Source organism: Pinus tabuliformis, chromosome Q (genome assembly GCF_031772625.1).
Source record: "Pinus tabuliformis cultivar Carrire ecotype Pingquan chromosome Q, CPIR1, whole genome shotgun sequence".
Classification (NCBI taxonomy): Eukaryota; Viridiplantae; Streptophyta; class Pinopsida; order Pinales; family Pinaceae; genus Pinus; species Pinus tabuliformis.
Window position 1 is genome coordinate 1,070,484,895 of NC_142296.1, and position 19,080 is coordinate 1,070,503,974.

Consider the following 19,080-nt stretch of genomic DNA (forward strand, 5'->3'; position numbering starts at 1 on the left):
GAGTTGATATGTTGTGAAGTTATATCGTGCTAACTAGATTGATTGTGTAGACAAGATAGCCTCCCCTAAGACACAGTAAGGTACGAGTTTGCTTATGTTGTATATTTGGTGCTTGACTATTTGATTATGTCATCTAGTTGATTTATTTAACATGGCATGTTGCAAGTTGGTTGAATGTTTTATGAATTGCATAATATGAGTATGCTTTCAAAAGATCTTGTTTTAAGATGATTGTGCTAATACATATGAGTTGAGATAGCTAACATGTACTTGACTATGATAAGTGATAGTTGTAGCATTATGTATTATGGCTGATGAATATGAGTTGACTATGGATTATGACATGATTGTTAGTCCTGGTAAAGGTTGATTTCGAATTGATATATATGATTGTCTTGATATGTGGAACATGTGATTGACATGTGTGAGAAGTTGCAGGAAAAAATCTTGGTATTAGTGTGACAAGGTAATATTTGATGTGTTTATATAACTAATAGTTGCATGATGTGACAACGAATAGTAAGCCTTGATTGTAGCAAGGTAAAGAGGTCAAAGAAAGGAATTGGGAAAGAACTCCTTTGGCTATGTTTGGAAACCCTAATTCCAAATGAATGAGTGTTTTGCATACAGAAATTCTTCTTAACCTTGATTTTGTTGACATTACGTGGATATGTGCTAGATTCATGAATATGTACATAGCAGGTATATTAGCTAGTCTCTAGTTATAGGTGGATATGTCAAGATAATTGGATTCCCTTGAGAGATGGCGTGGATGTGTTCAGTTGCAAGGAAACAAGCTTGGAATGACAAGATAAGGTAACTAATGTACTGTTATGTTTATTTATGCACTGACATTGTGTGTTTATGACAGTATAATGCAGGGACTTGCATGGCAAGAGAGATTTCATGAATCTTGAAGAAGGCTCAGGTTGAGTTTTCCTTTGGAGGCACTGGGAACTAGGGGGTTGAGTAATGGTGTCTATTGTTAGTCTTGTTCTTTTGGTCTTTTGCGATTGTTACGCTTGATTTGAAATTTTGTGTTTCTAGTGCATAGCTATGCCACTTTGTTGTGGTGTTGTATTGTTGTTATGGGTTTTCATGATCTTCTTCTTGTTTGTTTCTTGGGTTGTATTTTATGTTTTGATTCTTGGGAATTGGTTGGGAAATAGGAAATTTAATGGAGCCCATGGAAGATCTGTTTGGTACTTGACAAGGTGCGGAAATATTCAGATGAAGCTCTGTGCACAAGTAAGCACAACAAAGGTAAGACTATGCCAGTCGGTTGCACTGGTTGGTCCATGCTAGTAAATGGATGGTGGCAATACAAACGTGTGAAAGGTAACTAGAAAAGGTAAATTAAATGGATCTGAGGTGTCAAATGCCTTGGCTATGTTGGGAACGATTTTTCTTATGGTTTTACATGTTGTACATGGATAAAGGAAGTTCTCTTAACCTAGACCTTAAGTTATCTGGTAATTATGTCATGATCATGATTATGTTGATGTTTATATGTACATATGTATGTATGTATGACGTTAATTGATGACATCATTATTATTTTAGGATGTATGTATGTGTACATGTATCTATGTCACTATCTGACAGGGTCATCAGGAATCATTCTTGTTGAGGAATGTTTGCTTACGTAGGAAAACGACATGAAGAGGTTCCTGGTCTATGAGGAATCAAGTGGGAAGAGTAGCCCTGACAAATATACAAGGTCAGTATCATGTGTATATGAATTCATATTATATAATTTTATTATGCCTAGTATGTTATGTTATGACAGGTAACACTGAGAGATACATCAGCGAAATGAAGTAGTGTGGTTTGTGGCATGCTAGGACAAGCATAGATAAGACACTAGGAGCAAGGTTTCTTGGTAGAGACAATGTGATTTTGGATGTGATGTACTATTGTTGTGCATATGTTGTATATGTTGTACATGTTTCATCTATTATTTTGTGTGCATGCGGTGTTGTGTATACATAGCGTGTGTACATGTTGTTTATGCAATGTTATGTACGAGATGGTATAGATAGTGTTGTATGAATATTACATATGCAGTGTTGGGTATAGATGGTGCTATGTACATGATGGATATATGATGTTGTGTGCATATGGTGTTATGTACATGTTGGATATGAAATGCTATGTACATATGGTATTCTATGCATGTTTTATGTATGGTGCTATGTACATATGATGTTCTATGCATGTTGTACATATGGTGCTATGTGGTGTTGTGTGCATGATTGTAAAAGTGGTGTTGTGAGCATGTGATGTCGTGTACATGTTGTACATGTGTTGTTGTGTGCATGTGGTGTTGTGTACATATCGTGCATGTGATTCTATGTACATGTGGTGTCGTGCACATGATGTTGTGTACATTTGGTATTGTGTACACATTGTATAGTGGTGCAATGTACATGTGGCATTGTGTACATGTTGTGTAGGTGGTGCCATGTACATGTGATGTTGTGTACACATTATGAAAGTGGTTTCAGTGTACAGTTGGTATTGTGTACATGTGGTATATATGGCACTGGCGTAGATGCATGTATTGCATGGTGTTGTATGACGTGTGTAGTTGTATGTGTATGATGCACACTACGTGTATGTGCACATGGCTGAGGAGAAGGCATTGGGTGTTTGTTGAGTGTGGCATCCAATCCGGAGTGTGTAAATAATAAAGAAAAAGGTAGAAGCTAAGGGTTGATTGAAGGATAAGTATCGATATTGTATTTCATTTTTACTATGCATATGATTTATGATTCTGGTCTATGATGATTACATGTGATTTATGATTCTAGTTTATGATGGTTACATGTGATTTATGATTTGATCTATGATGGTTATGTTTTGATCTAACCTGATGAGATTTTTTTTATACATATTGATTTGATCAAATATGTTATTTTGACTTGTTGTGACAGGAAGTAAACAAGATCGCAAATGTACCTTATTGACGAGCTACAAATGAGGTATGATTTGAGGTTATTTCAATTTATTTGAATCTAATAGAAGTTATATGCTTAGAACAGGAATGAATGAACATACCCAGTTGAGTGGCTGAAATCGACTGCAAGAATTGGCAGCAATGACAAAAGGATTGGAACATTTAGCAGTATGTTGGTAAAACACTTTAGGAGCAAGGCCATAGTGGAAAATTGGTACCCAACAGTGTCCATCAATTTCCAGGAGCATGCTATGACTGGTATGATGGTTTTGAGGCAGGTATAAGCCTTGGTTTTGTATCCTCCGATGCGAGGAAGCATTTCCAAGGGATGGATCACCCAAGATAGGGGATTCCGGGGAACTTGGAAGGTGAGTGATTGCACGGAAGGTGTTATATACCTTGGGGGGATAATATCGGGTACCAAGGGAGGTACCCAAGGTAATAATGTAATAATGGAATGGGCCATAGTAATAAATAAGGTGGTTAACCCATGTCATGTAAGGGACCACAAGTAGTTAATAATAATGTAATGGGCCCATGGTATTAGTTGATGGTATGAGGGAACCATGGTAATGACCCATGGTATTATATGTATGAGGCCTATATAAAGGCTAGAGACTCCACTTGGGAGATAGTGAAGAATTATTGTATGAACAGGCATATGGCTTGTGGAGTGTTCTCCTTCCTTAAGGAGTGAATGTATAGTGTTGCCCTACCTTAAGGGTTTGATTAATAAAGAATAATTTCATATTATTGCTGGGTTTATTTGCATTGTCTTATATTTTTATATCAGATCTATAGTATTTCCGGGTTAGATCTACAACAATTGGTATCAGAGCACTTTCGTGGGCACAAAAGTGGAATTTTTTTTTATATTTTTTGCAGGGATTTTGGGTGGCGAATTTGCAGATCAGATCTGTACGTTTTGGTGCAAGATCTGCAAAATCTAATTATAGATATGTATTCTTTGCGAAAAAATAGCCGATTTCAAAAAAAAAATTCAGTTGAATCGGAGTCCGGATGAAGGAGATATCGCTGATTTAAAAATCAGTGGGGTTGCAGACAATTTTTAGGGCAGCGAGTTTGCGGCGCATATCTAGACGTCCTGGTGCAAGATCTACAATATCTAATTGTATATCTGAATTGTTTGAGAAAAATTACCCAATTTCAAAAAAAAATCAGTCGAATCGGAGTCCAGATGAGGGAGATATCGCTGATTTAAAATCAGCTCTTTTTTGCAGAAATTTTGGTGACGGCGGGAGAGTTGTAGCGCAGATCTGGAATTCTAGTGCCTGTATCAGGATTTCTATCACATGCGCAGATGCAGAATGGTCATTCCATTTCCGAAAATAGGTCATAATAAAGATACTGAGCAATATTGACTAAACTGTGGCCACTTTAAATTTTCGCCAAGTGAGGAATTTTTCTCAAACCCTCTTCATGGAGATGCTATATTTTACAGGGAAAGATGATGGTCCTACTATTGAAGAATTCATACAAACACACAAGTCCATACATGGGAGATATTGGAAGGTTTCAATGACGCTTAATCTGAGAGATGAGGCTGAAAATTGGTGGTCATCACTTGACCAAAAGAAGTTGACCAAACTTTCAGATGCAGAATTTGAAAAAGTCTTTTTGGACAAATGGTCTAGGGCTAGAAAAAAGGAGAATGCGACACATAAATGATTATTTGCTACAGGTGTCTCCTTATTGCAGGTTCATGGATTGATTCAGAAAGAGAAGATCATTGTTTCTATAAATCCTAGTTGCAAGCATAATTTCATCAATGTTAATTTGGCAAAAAATTTGCAAGTTCCAGCAAAACAAATTGAAAATACACAGGTTGATGATGAGGCTATTCAAATTTATAAGGATTTGAAGCTTTCTATGGATAAGTATGTGTTGCATGGGGATTTTTATGCTTCAGATAAGGATAACATGGATGTTGTTTTGGGATACCCTTGGATGGAATCAGTGGGTACTATCAGTATTAATGTACAGAAGAAATTCTTGAAGCTCTGGTATAAAAAGAAGAAAATTACATTATAGGATATTTCCATTAATAAACAGGTAGAGACCAAGGAGGCTGAAGCAAAAGATGTTCCAGGGAATGACATATCAGATGATGAGCAGTTGATGGTCGACAATCAAACACAAACAGAGGCTGAAGACGAAAAGGTAACAGGTGCTGACACATCTGAGGAGGGCTCAGTGGTTGAAGTCATATTGAAAAAGAAGACACCACAACAGGCACCACAGCAGGGTGAAGTAAAGAAAAAGCCATCGTGGGTTAAAACTTCAACATATCATCACCCACATCACCCCGCAAGACAACCATCAAGATGGAAAACGTAGTCCCATGACAGATAGCGAGGAGAGAAGATCCACCCACTACACATCAACACAGAAGAGCTGCCACGGTCAACTTCCATCTCAAGCGAGTGAGGCAACAGCGAGATCGAGGGTTCACCTTTCTCTTGGATGGCTAGATGCACGTGCATGGTATCAGTGGACTACTCTTTTGAGTAGATCTTATTATTTGTGTTCTTCCCATGTTTCGGGGACGAAACATGCTTAGGGGGGTGGAATGTTATATACCTAGGGGGGATAATATGGGGTACCAAGGGAGGTACCCAAGGTAATAATGTAATAATGGGATGGGCCATAGTAATAAATAAGGTGGTTAACCCATGTCATGTAAGGGACCACAAGTAGTTAATAATAATGTAATGGGCCCATGGTATTAGTTGATGGTATGAGGGAACCATGGTAATGACCCATGGTATTGTATGTATGAGGCCTATATAAAGGCTAGAGACTCCACTTGGGAAATAGTGAAGAATTATTGTATGAACAGGCATATGGCTTGTGGAGTGTTCTCCTTCCTTAAGGAGTGAATGTATGGTGTTGCCCTACCTTAAGGGTTTGATTAATAAAGAATCATTTCATATTATTGCTTGGTTTATTTGCATTGTCTTATATTTTTATATCAGATCTATAGTATTTCTGGGTTAGATCTACAACATCATGATTTTGGAGTCTCCAAAAATTGAAATAGACTGTATATCAAAAAAAATGCAGAAAGCAAGAAGACCTGCTAGAGCCCTCGCCTCATCCATGCTATTTGTGCCCTTTCCTCCATTCCATGAGATAAAATATTGAAGATTCTTGTCCATTATGATGTGTACCCTGTAGCCACAAGAGTTTTGCTGAGCATCACCATCAAAAAACGCTCTTAGGTTTCTTGAGAGATAAACTTCTTGCTCATTTTTGTTGACACTTTTCGTTTTGGGTTGCTTTTTTGGCACGGAATCATAGATGGATATGATATGTTGCAAAATAGTCTTGAGAGGGTCTTTCATTTCTTTGAAAATTTTGTTGTTCCTCCACCTCCATGCACACCATAGGACAATAATAATTATTGATCTCCATGAATCTCTCTGCCCACTCCACCATTCAAAAGCTGCATGCATTGAAGCATGAGAAACAAGAGGGAAACCATATAGAATTGCCAATTCATGCCATAATTGTTGAATAGATTGGCATTGGAAGAACATATGATAATTGGTTTCCTTGGCTGATTCACACATTAAGCATCTACTTGGCCCGTGCCAATTCCTTTTCTTTAGATTTTCCCAGGACATATTTTTATTGTGGAACACCAGCCATGAGAAGTATATTAATTTGGGAGAGCATCTTGATTTCCAAAAGACTGATGGATACTTAGGACTAGATGGCATGGTCTTTAATCCAATTAGATTTGTATAAATATCCTTTACACAAACCTGTAAATTTGCTTTTGGCACCTTCCATATTAGATAATCTTCTGGCCTGAACTGATGAAAACCACAGCTTCTCAGACCATCCCTGACAGTGTTCCAAAGCCTTTCCAAAGACTCTAACATGCCTAGATCAATGGCCTCTTTCCAAAGAGGAAGTGAGCCTTGCCATACTGCTATGAACTTATCCCATGTAAAAATACCTTTTCTATGGAAGAAGATTAGAAGCCTTTCGGGAATCGTTATGCTCTCTCGCCCACTCAAGATGGGGTCTATTCCAATGAGGATTCTGCTGCCGGATTGTAAGCTCCATTTCAGATTCTTTAGAAAATATTGCTCAATTTTGTGAAAACTGAGCCATATAGCTGACCCATACGTGGCTCTGATCCTTCCTAATCTGAACCAATATTCCATGTCTTTACCTTTCACATATTTCTTTTTTATAGTAATGCTCCATGACCCTTCCCCAAATATTCCTCTCCACAGTGATTTGCACAGGAGTGCTTTCCCAAAAGCCCTCAAATCCAATAATCCCCATCCTCCTAAATTTTTTGGCATAGAGATCTTTTCCATTCTAGTAAGATGATATTTTCTCTGTTCTGATTTGCCACCCCATATAAAATTTGCAGTTAACTTGTTCATTTTTTGGATGATACTTGCAAGGAGAAAAAAAATGTGTGCCCAATATACAGCCAGTTGCGTTAATACTGCTTGTGTTAGAACAATTCTTCCTGCCAATGATAGACACTTGTATTCCCAAGTAGATATCTTTTTATAGTACCTATCTATTAACCATTGCCAGTCCATTTTAGAGTAACCCTTGGCTTTTAGTTGAAAACATAAATATTTTAATCCGTCCTTGATAGACCTCATCTCTACCCCAAACAACACAGAAATCCATTCCACTGTTTCCATATTGACGTCATTGTGCAAAGGATGGATTATGACTTGTTTATTTGTAAACCATTAGCGCTTTGGAACTTATTCAGAATGTCATTGAGACATATCCACGAGACCCGGCAAAGCATTGAAAAAATGAGCACATCGTCGACAAATAAGTTGTGCGAGATGTAGTTGTTCCTACAAATCTTAACAGGCCTGCACCTGTTTTCAGAGACTACCCTATTAATATGAAGGTTTAAAGAGTTCATTGCCAGGATAAACAAAAGAGGAGAAAGGGGGAATCCTTGACGAAGCCCCCTTTCTACTGGAAAAAAAGGAGAAGGAATCCCATTTATGATGACAACGTAGTTTACAATCTCTACACATGCCATGATCCAACTTATGGAATTAGATTTCAGGCCGATCTTTGCTAATAAACATCTAATGAACCCCCAATCTAAGCAATCATATGCTTTTTGTAAATCAATTTTCAGAATGGCAGCTTCAGATTTTTTTGAGAGCATAGTAAACAGGCTTTCTTGAGTATTAGCGACGGCATCCAAAATATTCCTTCCCTTTAAAAAAGCATGTTGATCCTTCATTTGAAAACTGGCTAATGTCGCTTTAATCCTTTCAGCAATAATTTTTGTGATGATTTTGAATGTTATATTTCATAAGGAAATCGGCCTAAAATCTTGAAAGGAGTCCGCTTCCATTTTTTTTGGGATAAGTGCTATCTGAGTGGAAGATGTAATCTGATGTATGCTGCCTGAGATTCTTGCTGCTTCAACCATCCTCAACAAATCTTGTTTGATGATATCAAAGAAGTGAATAAAGAATTATATTGTCTAGCCATCTGGGCCAGAACATTTATCCTTTTTAAAAGCCTTCATAACTCCTAGAAGTTCTTCCTCTGTTATGGGCTGAAACAAGGTTTCATTTTTTCCATCATCAAACATTTGTGGGACTAGATCAATACCCCACAGGATATCCTGAAACCTGCACTCTTCCCTTCTTTTATATTGGTTTTTAAAATGTCTCACAGCTTCCTTTAAGATTTCTTGTTGTGAGAAGAGGTAGCCCCCCTGACCATCACTTATTTTCCATATGGAATTTCTCTCATGCCTGGAATTTGCATACTTGTGGAAAAATTTTGTGTTCCTGTCACCTTCATTGAGCCAAATTGGCCTGCTCTTGAGTCTCCATGAGGCTTCTTCCTGCTTCAGAAGATTTTGTTGTTTCTTTTCAAACTCTTTTATGCGACATCTCATGCTAAAAGGAAGTGAGTTGGCATCCAAAGCCTTGGATATACTGTCCAGTTCCATCTAAGTTTCTTGAAGGGCCAATCTGTCCAACTATCCTTTCTTAAATTTCCATTCTTTGACCACCTTTCTCATAGAAGACAACTTGTCTCTAAAGGTCATAAACGGGGTATCATGTCTTTTGCAGAGAAATCCTTCCATGTTTTTGTTATGACTTCATTGAAGTCTGGATCTTGTAACCATATTTTGTTGAATTTAAATGGGTACCCATTCCTAAAGCCCTTTTCCTTCTAGCTGAGATAAATCGGCCTATGGTCGGATATAAATACATTCCCAATGGACGAATAAGGCATGCCCATTTTATCAATAATGCTAACATGTACAATAAACCGATCAATCCTTTTTGCAATGTACGCCTGTTCTAGTCTTCCATTGTCCCATGTAGGCATCATTTTGGATGGAGTTATATCTACAAGATTCCTGTGCAAAAGTTCATACTTAATGCGATCTGCGAGCGGGTCTCTCTTCCTGCAATTCCCCCATCGTTCCTCTGAACTTAGAGTTACGTTTAGATCGCCTGCAATCATCAATGATTCAATATCAAAAATTTCTGAAGCAAATAATTTTTCCCAGAAAGGAATCTTGTTCTTATAAGGGGCGTAGATATTCAAGATATTAATGGGACAGTCTTTTCCTCTGATAGATGCTAAGATGAGAATGCCCACAAAGCATTTATAAGCTTTAGCTCTGATCCAGACAGGGTCCCATAAGACCGCCAACCCCCCCGAAAGACCCTTGGCTTCCGAAGCTACCAGATGCCATGAGGGAAACATTTTTCTAAAATAGGATATGGACACATGATTGCTATGCATGGTTTCTTGAATTAAAATAATTTTTGGCTGAGCTGAGTAGAATAGATTCTTTAGCGCCAAAAATTTTAGGTCTGCTCCCAGACCTCTAATGTTCATAGATATGATGAAGGTCATTTGGAAGTTTTTTCAGCCACGCTTGCTCTAAGAGGCTGAAACTCTGACATATCAATGATGGGAACATCAACAAGGGATAGGTTTCTCACACCACTATCTGCAACATTAGTCCTCCCCCTAAAATGTCTACTACCTCCATTGTATTTCTTTCTCACCGTTATATTTCTTGCAGAATTCGGGCTTATGAGAGGAGGCGAAGGATTTCTTGGTTTATGGATGGTTAAAGGTTCCAACTCAAGATATTTTTTGCTTAGAAGAAAATCTAAGTCGTTGTCATACAAATTTGTTGGAGATGAGACAAGGGAATTTAGAGGGGTGGCAGATACCATTGGCTCTTTGCCTTTCGTGGATGGGATGGTGTTCTTTTTGGGTGTCGGTGAAGATGATGAAATAAAGATAGATTGGGAGCCCACTATAAAGTCCTTGAAAGGCTGGATGGTCGGTCGGGGAGGAGGAATTGCTTTTTCGTCATTCGGTTCCGGGGGAGGCGTACAAAGGATAGTTTGAGTCTTATTATCAGCAGAGAAGCCAATCCTAGACGAGCTTTCAGGCCTGGTACCGTGGCGCTGAGAAAGGTCCTGAGAGAAGTACTGAGGAGATTGGTTGATTTTGTTTTCCAGTTTTTTAAAAACTTGCACAGCATCAAGTTCCGTCGGAGACAAACTAGCTGTAGGAGATGGCTTCTCCTTTTCAGAGAACAGGGGAGAGTCTGCCCGGAAATTTCCATGAAACAATCTGCTTTTTAGAGCCGGGTGCCGAGGGCAATTTTTAATTAGGTGTCCTGTCCTGTGACATGCAGAGCATCTGAAGGGGATTCCCCAAAAATCCAGTCTTTGTTTTATTTTTAAGTCTCTCCAGGCAATCTCTATGTGGTCAGGAAACCCTCCCCTGTAGGCCTTTTCAATAAGAATCCACGCTATTCGCTTGTCTTTTTCCCCAAGACACCTTGGGTCAACGTAGACAAATCTTCCAATGGAATTACCTATCTCAGCTAGAGTCTCCTTGGACCACATCTCCAGGGGAAGGTTTGGGAGCTTTACCCAAATCAAGTTATTCGAAGGGGTGTTTTTCAGAGGGTTGTACCCGATATACCACCTGTAGAGAGCAAGGAAGCTCCTTCTATGAACCCAAGGTCGCTTCTGAATGGTTTCTACATCACTGGCGCTTAAAAAATGAAAGCAATACCACTCCTTCATGAGATTTGAAACAATGGGAGTATATCCAATCAATGGTTTCCACTGAACCTCAAGCCATTTTCTCATCGTGGCATCATCCATTTCTAGAAAGTGCCATCTACCCACCAAGGCAAGGTCCTGTAGACTTTCTATACGCTCAGTCAAGTGGACGTTGTCCAATTTTATTGCAGCAGGCGAGGGGGTGGTTTTGACAGGATTCCGAGCCTTGTTATAGCGGCTTGCGTGTTCACGCATAACCTTATCCTTCTATTGAAAAACACTTTTCCTGTTGACCTCCCATAATGGTTGCTCTCTTTGAACCCCTTCCCTATCCCTATCAGCATCAGGCATCGATGGTTGGACAACCACGTCATCCAGAGTAGATTGCCATCCTCCAGATAACGTGGCATCCCCCCATTCCTTCTCGGCTTGTATTGCTGCCCGTATCATGGCCTCCGTGGCCGATGCATCTGACCCACACTCCATGCGCCTCCAAAATCTTCTCCCTGGCTTAGCTATAGTACCTTTTGTCCTAGTTAGATTTATGAATCGAGACTTTGTACCAGAAATAAATAGGCAACTTACCGATTTCTGAACATAAAACCCAGATGAGGTAATGCCAAATGAGGGAATTTAAGACACTTCTGAAAATGGATCTAGCGACAGGAAGACTTGGGAAGGATGGTTCCAATTTTTGAGAGAGTCGCGGAAACAGATATAGCCAGTTAGCCAGAGATAATAACTAAGGATGACGACACCTATTAAGGCGAATGATAGAAAAGGGATAAGCCTAAATTCTTTATTCCCACAAGTACGGGACACATCATCTAAGGTACATATCCCAAATCCCTATGATATTTGAAATACCATGCTCTGCAATCTTTCAAAAAACCGGTTTTGGAATTTTAAATTCCGGTCCCGTGGAATGGGTTTTCTGGCCCAGAAAACCAGGGATTTTGTTTTGGTGGAAAAAATCTACAGGCTACAGTCCATGGGAGTCCCGGATCCTTCAGAGAGTGAGAGTGTCAGCTGCAGTAGCAAGCTCATGAGCTTAGGCAAAAACAGTCCCTATCAAGAAATCTTCTTAGGCTTACAGAGAAAAAAACCAGCTCCTTGCATATTGTTAACTGGATGACGAATCTTGGAAAACTATGCAACAACAATATATTTCAAAAATACACCACCAGGCTCCTATTTTAATTCGAAAATCTGAATAGGGTTTATAAATCACTACAAACTTCTTCAATTTGTGTATGATTACCCAAAACATGCTGAATAATCCAGACCCTGAACAGAGAAACTTAAAACATGCTGAATAAACCAGACCCTGAACAGAGAAACTTAAACCATGCTGAATAAACCAGACTCTGAACAGAGAAACTTAAAAATGGCTGATTCATAATTCAGACTCTCTTCCCATTTTTATATTTTTAAAGCACCAGAGCAGAAGATTTTCAGACTAAAAACTCACTGTAACTATGCAGCGCTATAATTCAGAGGTAAAAACTGCATCCCATAAGCTAAATAGAGACAGAAACAAGACTGTAAAAGACAAAGAGTCTGACCTTTTACCAAGCGCATGCTGAGGGGAGAGCGTCTTTTATCCTCCAGCAAACTCGAAAACCAGCAGATTTTGAGCCAAAGCAAAAACACCGGAAGATGAAAGTGGAAGAGTGAAAACGATAAACTGCCAGCTTATGAGAGAAACTTAGCCCTGCGCCTGGGCACGCAGGGAAAAGGGAGAGGCTAGCCAAAAATTTTCTCCCCTACCAAAGAACTAGTTTTATAATGGCTTCAATAGACGATGGCCAGTGAAAAACGGAGTATGCGTGTCAGCCTATGGTTTAGCATGAATGGCTATAGACTTGAGTGCTGTCAGGTGGCGATGGAATGAGGCACGTCGAGTAGCAGACATGCATGGTCGTTCAGACAAAAACAACTTAAAAACGTGGCGATAAAATAGACAAGACAAGCACTGGCTCCCGCACTTACCTGCTTAATAGTGATAGGCTATGAATCTATAAAAAAACATGGTTGTGGCGACCTGGTTGGTTGCTTTCAGCTCGCATCTCCGCTCGGCACCGCTCCTCAACTTATCGCAATTGTTCATCCAAATAATGGAAATTGTTATCTAATTGCAGCATTCAAGTTGTGGATTTCCATATTTTCAGACCGATTTCTCCTTGGGCTGACTTGTGTATTTGTGAGGCAATTTTCCACCGACGATGATGATTATCCAGATGGCGTTTAAAATTCTTAAAAATTGTCAAAAAAATTCATTTCAGTTGGTAATAAATGGATGTAAAGGTTTCTTTTCGGCTGTCTCATGAAATACGTAACTAATTGGGAGCCTATTATATCGAGAAGTTGCACTTTGAATTAAAAGATTTGTTATTGTTTGTTGGCGTGGGGGCTTGATTTACATTCATTTGGACCCTGTATTTTAGGTTTTACATAATATTTTGATTGTTAAATCATTTATATTTCAAATTAAATCTAAATATTATCTTAATATATTATTTATTGATAAATTTAAAATGCATTTTAATTTATTTATATATAAATTGTGGATTTTTTGAATTATTATTATTAAATAATTTTATATTTTATAATTGAGTGAACAACACATTATATTAATATTTTTTTTGTTAATATATCTTAAAATGTTACAAGTCAAGTTCATCTTAACTATTGAAGGAATTACATATCTTCTTTAAATTTTGAGTTACAAAATACCTATCAATAAAATATTTACTCAACATGCATACTGACATATTTTAATTATTATCCATATTGAATATTTTTTGTTATTAATATTTTTTTATAAATGTTATATATCAACTATATATTAAGAATGAAATAAATTGCACATCTACTTCAAGTGAAAATATAAAAATTGCTTTTAATTTCAATTACTTTATTTTTCTCTTTATAAAATTGGTATGGAGTTATATTTATGCCTATAGACATCTATTTTAGAATATGACTTCCATAATTTTAATTTAGTTATCAATAATTATTATGTGGATGGTAAGGATTTCTTTTTGTAAGCTTAGTAGGACTAAACCTTCTTCATGTCTAACTTCTCACCCCGATCGGGGATAACACAAGATTTGAACCCAAGAATTCTGGTTCAGTGAGACTTCATTTCCATGGCCATTGCCAATTGAGCTATCCCAAGCGAACTAGATGGATGGTAGGGATTTAACTTCAATAGAATATTCTAGAATATTCTTAATAGTATACAGAAATCAAAGGTTGAAATTTAGTAAGTAGTTGTGCCTTTTTTCCTTTTACTTATATTTTTTAATTAAAAAAAGTCATTTGAACAAGTTTCATATAAAATGAGTTATGAATTTTGGGCATGTGGTATTGATCCATGGTATTGTAAGAAAGTCTATTTACATATTAGGATTCTCCATGATAAAGCTGAGGTGAATCTCCATGATTACTAATATTGTTGTACATGTTTTTCTAAAATGTATATATATTTAACTTATATATTATTATTTTTTATCAATAATAATAAATAAAATTATAATTTAGATAATTCTTACAAGTTTGTTTCTTTTATTTTAGCAACTTGAGATGTTTCGGCGTAAATCACATGATATTTCATTTGTTGATGCGTTTCGAACCAACCAGTGCGGTTCATCGTCAGGGTAAGTTGAAGAATCAGATCAAGAATTGCATGTTAAATAGTCCCAGCAGAACCTCCAACGGCTATAATTCTTGACCAGACAACGACTATATTGACTAACAGCTAAATATGACTGGGGGACAGCGAGACGGACCAAGGTCATAAAAATAAGTTGAAGAATCAGATTAAGCATTGCATGTTAAATAGTCCCAGCAGAACCTCCAACGGATATAATTCTTGACCAGGCAACAACTATATTGACTAACGGCTAAATATGACCAAGGGACAGCTAGACGGACTAGGGTCATAAAAATAAGTTAACTTATTTTTATGACCCTGGTCCGTCTAGCTGTCCCCCAATCATATTTAGTCGTTTGTCAATATAGCCGTTGCATGGTCAAGAATTATAGCCGTTGGAGGTTCTGCTGGGACTATTTAACATGCAATGCTTGATCTGATTCTTTAACTTGTCCTGACGATGAACCACACTGGTTGGTTCGAAACGCGTCGACAAATAAAATATCATGTGACTTACGCCGAAAAATCTCTCATAAATTTGATATGGATTACAGAAGCCTCAATTCAACAACTTGAGATGTATCATGATTTTTTTTATACTTATTATTAACCATTTAATTTATATCGAAACATTTATTTATGGCCAACACTAAAATATTTTTTTGTTATTAATAATATTTTTTGTTATTTTCTAAAGGCCATTGATTGTTCTAGGCAAGAAAATAACATTTTGTTCTTGAAATATCAATTATGTGAAGCCACTACTAAGGTGGGACCATCAAATGTGGTTCAATTTATTACTGATGTAGCTCCAGTTTGCAAAGCAATGGGAATGATGGTCCAAAAGAAGTACATGTTAGTGGCAAATCTACTTTTTTATTACAAGTTTGACTTTTAAATCTTTTTATTATTCAATATTCATTGAATCATAAATCATTGTAGATGTCATATTGAAATATTCCAATTTATTTATTTATTTTTTGATATATTGTAGGCATATTTTTCAGATGTTATGTGTATTGCATTCTTTGAATAATGCATTGAAAGACATTGGGAAAATTGAATGGATCTAGATGTTAATTGATAATGGCCTCAAAATTTAGATGTTTGTATGTAACCACCACCATTCATAATCCATTTACTGCAAGAATGTCAAAATGGAGCTTCTTAAACCAACATATACTAAATTTGCAACTTCCTACATTTTGCTTAGACAACTTGTGGAGACGGAGGAGGCTTTAGTTGCCACAATTATTAGTGACATGTGGGACCAATGGAGGCTATCTACCTCAGACGCAACTCTAGAGATGAATAGGTTTATTTTGGATGATCAGTTTTGGGTTGATGTCAAATTTGTTGTGGACTTTGTAGAGCCAATTTGTGATATGTTCTTCTATGCAGACATAAATGGTCCATGTTTAGGTGAGATTTACAGAAACATGGACTCTATGTGAGAGCGGATCCAATCCATCATAGATAGGAAAGATCCTACTTTATGTCCATAGTTGAAATCATTTATACATCGACGATGGAATAAACTAAACACCTCGCTTCACATGGTAGTCTATGTAGTTAATCCAAAATGATATGATCCCACAATAGCAAGGAAACCTCCTTCCCAAGATAGAGAGGTGGTGAAATGGTTTAAGGCTGCTATTAAAAAAATCTATGGTCCTATAAAAGAGACCTTTGAGATATGAACTCAATCTTCCTAGTTTTCACGTGGTTGAGGTGTCTTTGGTTCACATGATGCTTTCACTGATAGCTGTGAGAAGAAGGATCATATTGATTGGCGATGTCTTCATGGTGTTGATGCTCTTAAGTTATAGCAATTTACGATACGATTACTTGGACATGTAGCTAGTCATTAGATAAATTTTGAGGTATAAAATGAGCTTGATCTTAAGAAATATTATATAATAATAGTGGAAATAATAAAATAAGGTTAAATTGCATCATCAAGTTTTGGAGGGAAAAATGAAAAAAACTATTTTTTCAACTCATATTTTCAACTTATCAGTGTACGATTTTACTCAAATTTCGAGCAAGAGCACTCATGTATTTCACATTTTTGTGTAGTAGGGTTCATCGAAAGCATGCAACATGGTATTCCTTGAATGCAAAATTTAAGTTTGCATCCAACAAGTGCTCTGGCCCGAAATTTGAGTGAAATTGTACGAATATAAGTTGAAAATACAAGTTGATTTTTTTTATTTATTTTTTACTCAAAAAATGGTGAAACATCCCCCATGGTTGACATCATCATATTGTATCCCATTGGTTCTTATAAAGTTGATTTTTGTTGTACATTTTTATTTTGAGGGCCATTTTTAACCTCAAAAATTCTCTAATGTTCTCATCTTGTTTTTGTATTATTTAATTAATTTAATTTAAATATTTAACATTGTCGTGACTTTTCTCATGATAATTTTCCATCAACAGTTTTCCATACGATTACTTGGACAGGTAACTAGTTCCTTAGTTTGTGAGAGGAATTGGAGCACATATTCTTTCATCCATTCATTGAAGAGAAACATGATGAGATCAAAGAAGGATGAGAACTTAGCATACATTCATAATACACTTCATCTCATATTGCGTAAAGACCCAAGGTACTGGGAGGGTCCTTTCAAGAGATGGGATCAATACACAAATGATGCTACATGTGTGGACGAGGAGATACAACCAAATGGTCTTATTGAACTACCTACAATTACTATGGATGAGTAGGAAGCTCCAAATTAGAGTGATCCCTATCTAGAGAGCTTGTTGACTAAATATATTAGTGATGTTGATTACATTGATATTGATGACATGGATTAAGGAAGCCTAATCTTGTTCATTGTTTAGTTTCACTTTCTTTGGAATTTTGAAAATTTGAAATTTCTATTTCATGTTTGGAAATGCCTTAGGGAAAATTTTGAATGTAGTATGAAAATGGACATATACTTTTGATTCTAATATATATTAATATCATGATTCACACGAATATGTAAATTGCAATTTCCACATAATATCAAATTTGCAATTTTAAAGTGAATGTTTATGTTTAAGTCTTTAAATGATTTATTTTTCTTTTGTAAGTTGGAAGATTTAAAAATTCATATATATTATAATTTATAAAATATATAATATATACAAAATGTAATATACCTTCGATGAACCCACGTACCCTATTTCAAAAAGTGACGCGCCCGACCCCATACCCATGTTTATTGGCTATATATATATATATATATATATATATATATATATATATATATGAAAAATAAACTATTAGAATAAATTTTAATCATTTGCATGTGAGCCTCTTCAGGTTTAGTATTGAACCTTTACTTCTATCTTTATCCCCAAAGGCCAAGTGTACAACTTAGCTCTAATATGACTTTGTAACACTCCATCACACCCCTGTGTAATATCTTGGGTTACAGGAGGTGTTATTTATTGAATTGACTCAACCTCCAATGTCTATTATGAATATGGGGTCAGAAAAATTTCCATTTTCTAAATTTTGTTGAATTAAAATTTTGGTAGCACCATCGTATCCAACTCTTTGAGAACAATCCAGTGATATAAATTTTATCTCAATCCAACTCCTAGATTGAAAATTATGCCCAAATGAAGTTTAACCAATTAGATAATGTCACATTGGCAGGTGACTCCCATGTGTCATCCACATGTATCCCATGTGGATTTACCATGCCATCGCAGATATTCCACATCAGTTGGGCCCTTATGTGGCATCCATGTGGCTCTTTCATGTCATTGCAGGTAGTTCACATCACTTGGTCCCTTACAATGACATCCATGTGACCACTACAAAGTCCCCATGGCACTTTCCATGTCAAACCTAGCACATGGATCCCATTGGGCCGTGAATTTATGATTCATGTAGTGATTCCACGTTATATCTAGATATGAGTTCCCAAAAACTAGAGTGGGTTCAACATCAGTGGTTACTTGTTTTAGATCCCACCTCCCACCCCCAATAACTCACAATGAACAAGGGGGAACCCTAGGGTACATGTGGATTGTTGATTGGACCCTAACTATGATTGCACCACCACAAGGTGGCACTCTTTTAATGTTGGACCCTCAACAGGAATCCCCATGTCAGCCCCGACCCTCCACCCTGTTAACTCACAGTGGACCAGGGGAGCCTGAAGTGAATAAGCGTTGTTGATATGACCATGCCCCAATCATGCCATCTTATGATAACTCTTGTGAATGAGAACCTAGAGAGGTCTACCAAACGAGTAGTGATTGATCTTGTCGATTGATGACCCCAACAGATAAGAATATTTCACAAAAAAAAATCCTATCTATCACCACTGGTCCCCACCACCACCAATGGGAGCGCTTAAGATTGAATGATG

At 37.0% G+C, this 19,080-nt stretch overlaps 1 protein-coding gene across 1 annotated transcript; it reads right to left on the reverse strand.

Moving 5' to 3' along the window:
* Window positions 1–9,175: 9,175 nt before the first annotated feature.
* LOC149223237 (uncharacterized) lies at window positions 9,176–9,718 on the reverse strand. Its single transcript, XM_089387840.1, has one exon. The coding sequence runs from the start codon at window positions 9,716–9,718 to the stop codon at window positions 9,176–9,178; it is 543 nt and encodes a 180-aa protein (XP_089243966.1).
* Window positions 9,719–19,080: the final 9,362 nt, after the last annotated feature.

Bases quoted from the DNA above. Each gene is read 5' to 3' on its own strand.
- LOC149223237 (XM_089387840.1), bottom strand. From the start codon at position 9,718: ATGTTTCCCTCATGGCATCTGGTAGCTTCGGAAGCCAAGGGTCTTTCG.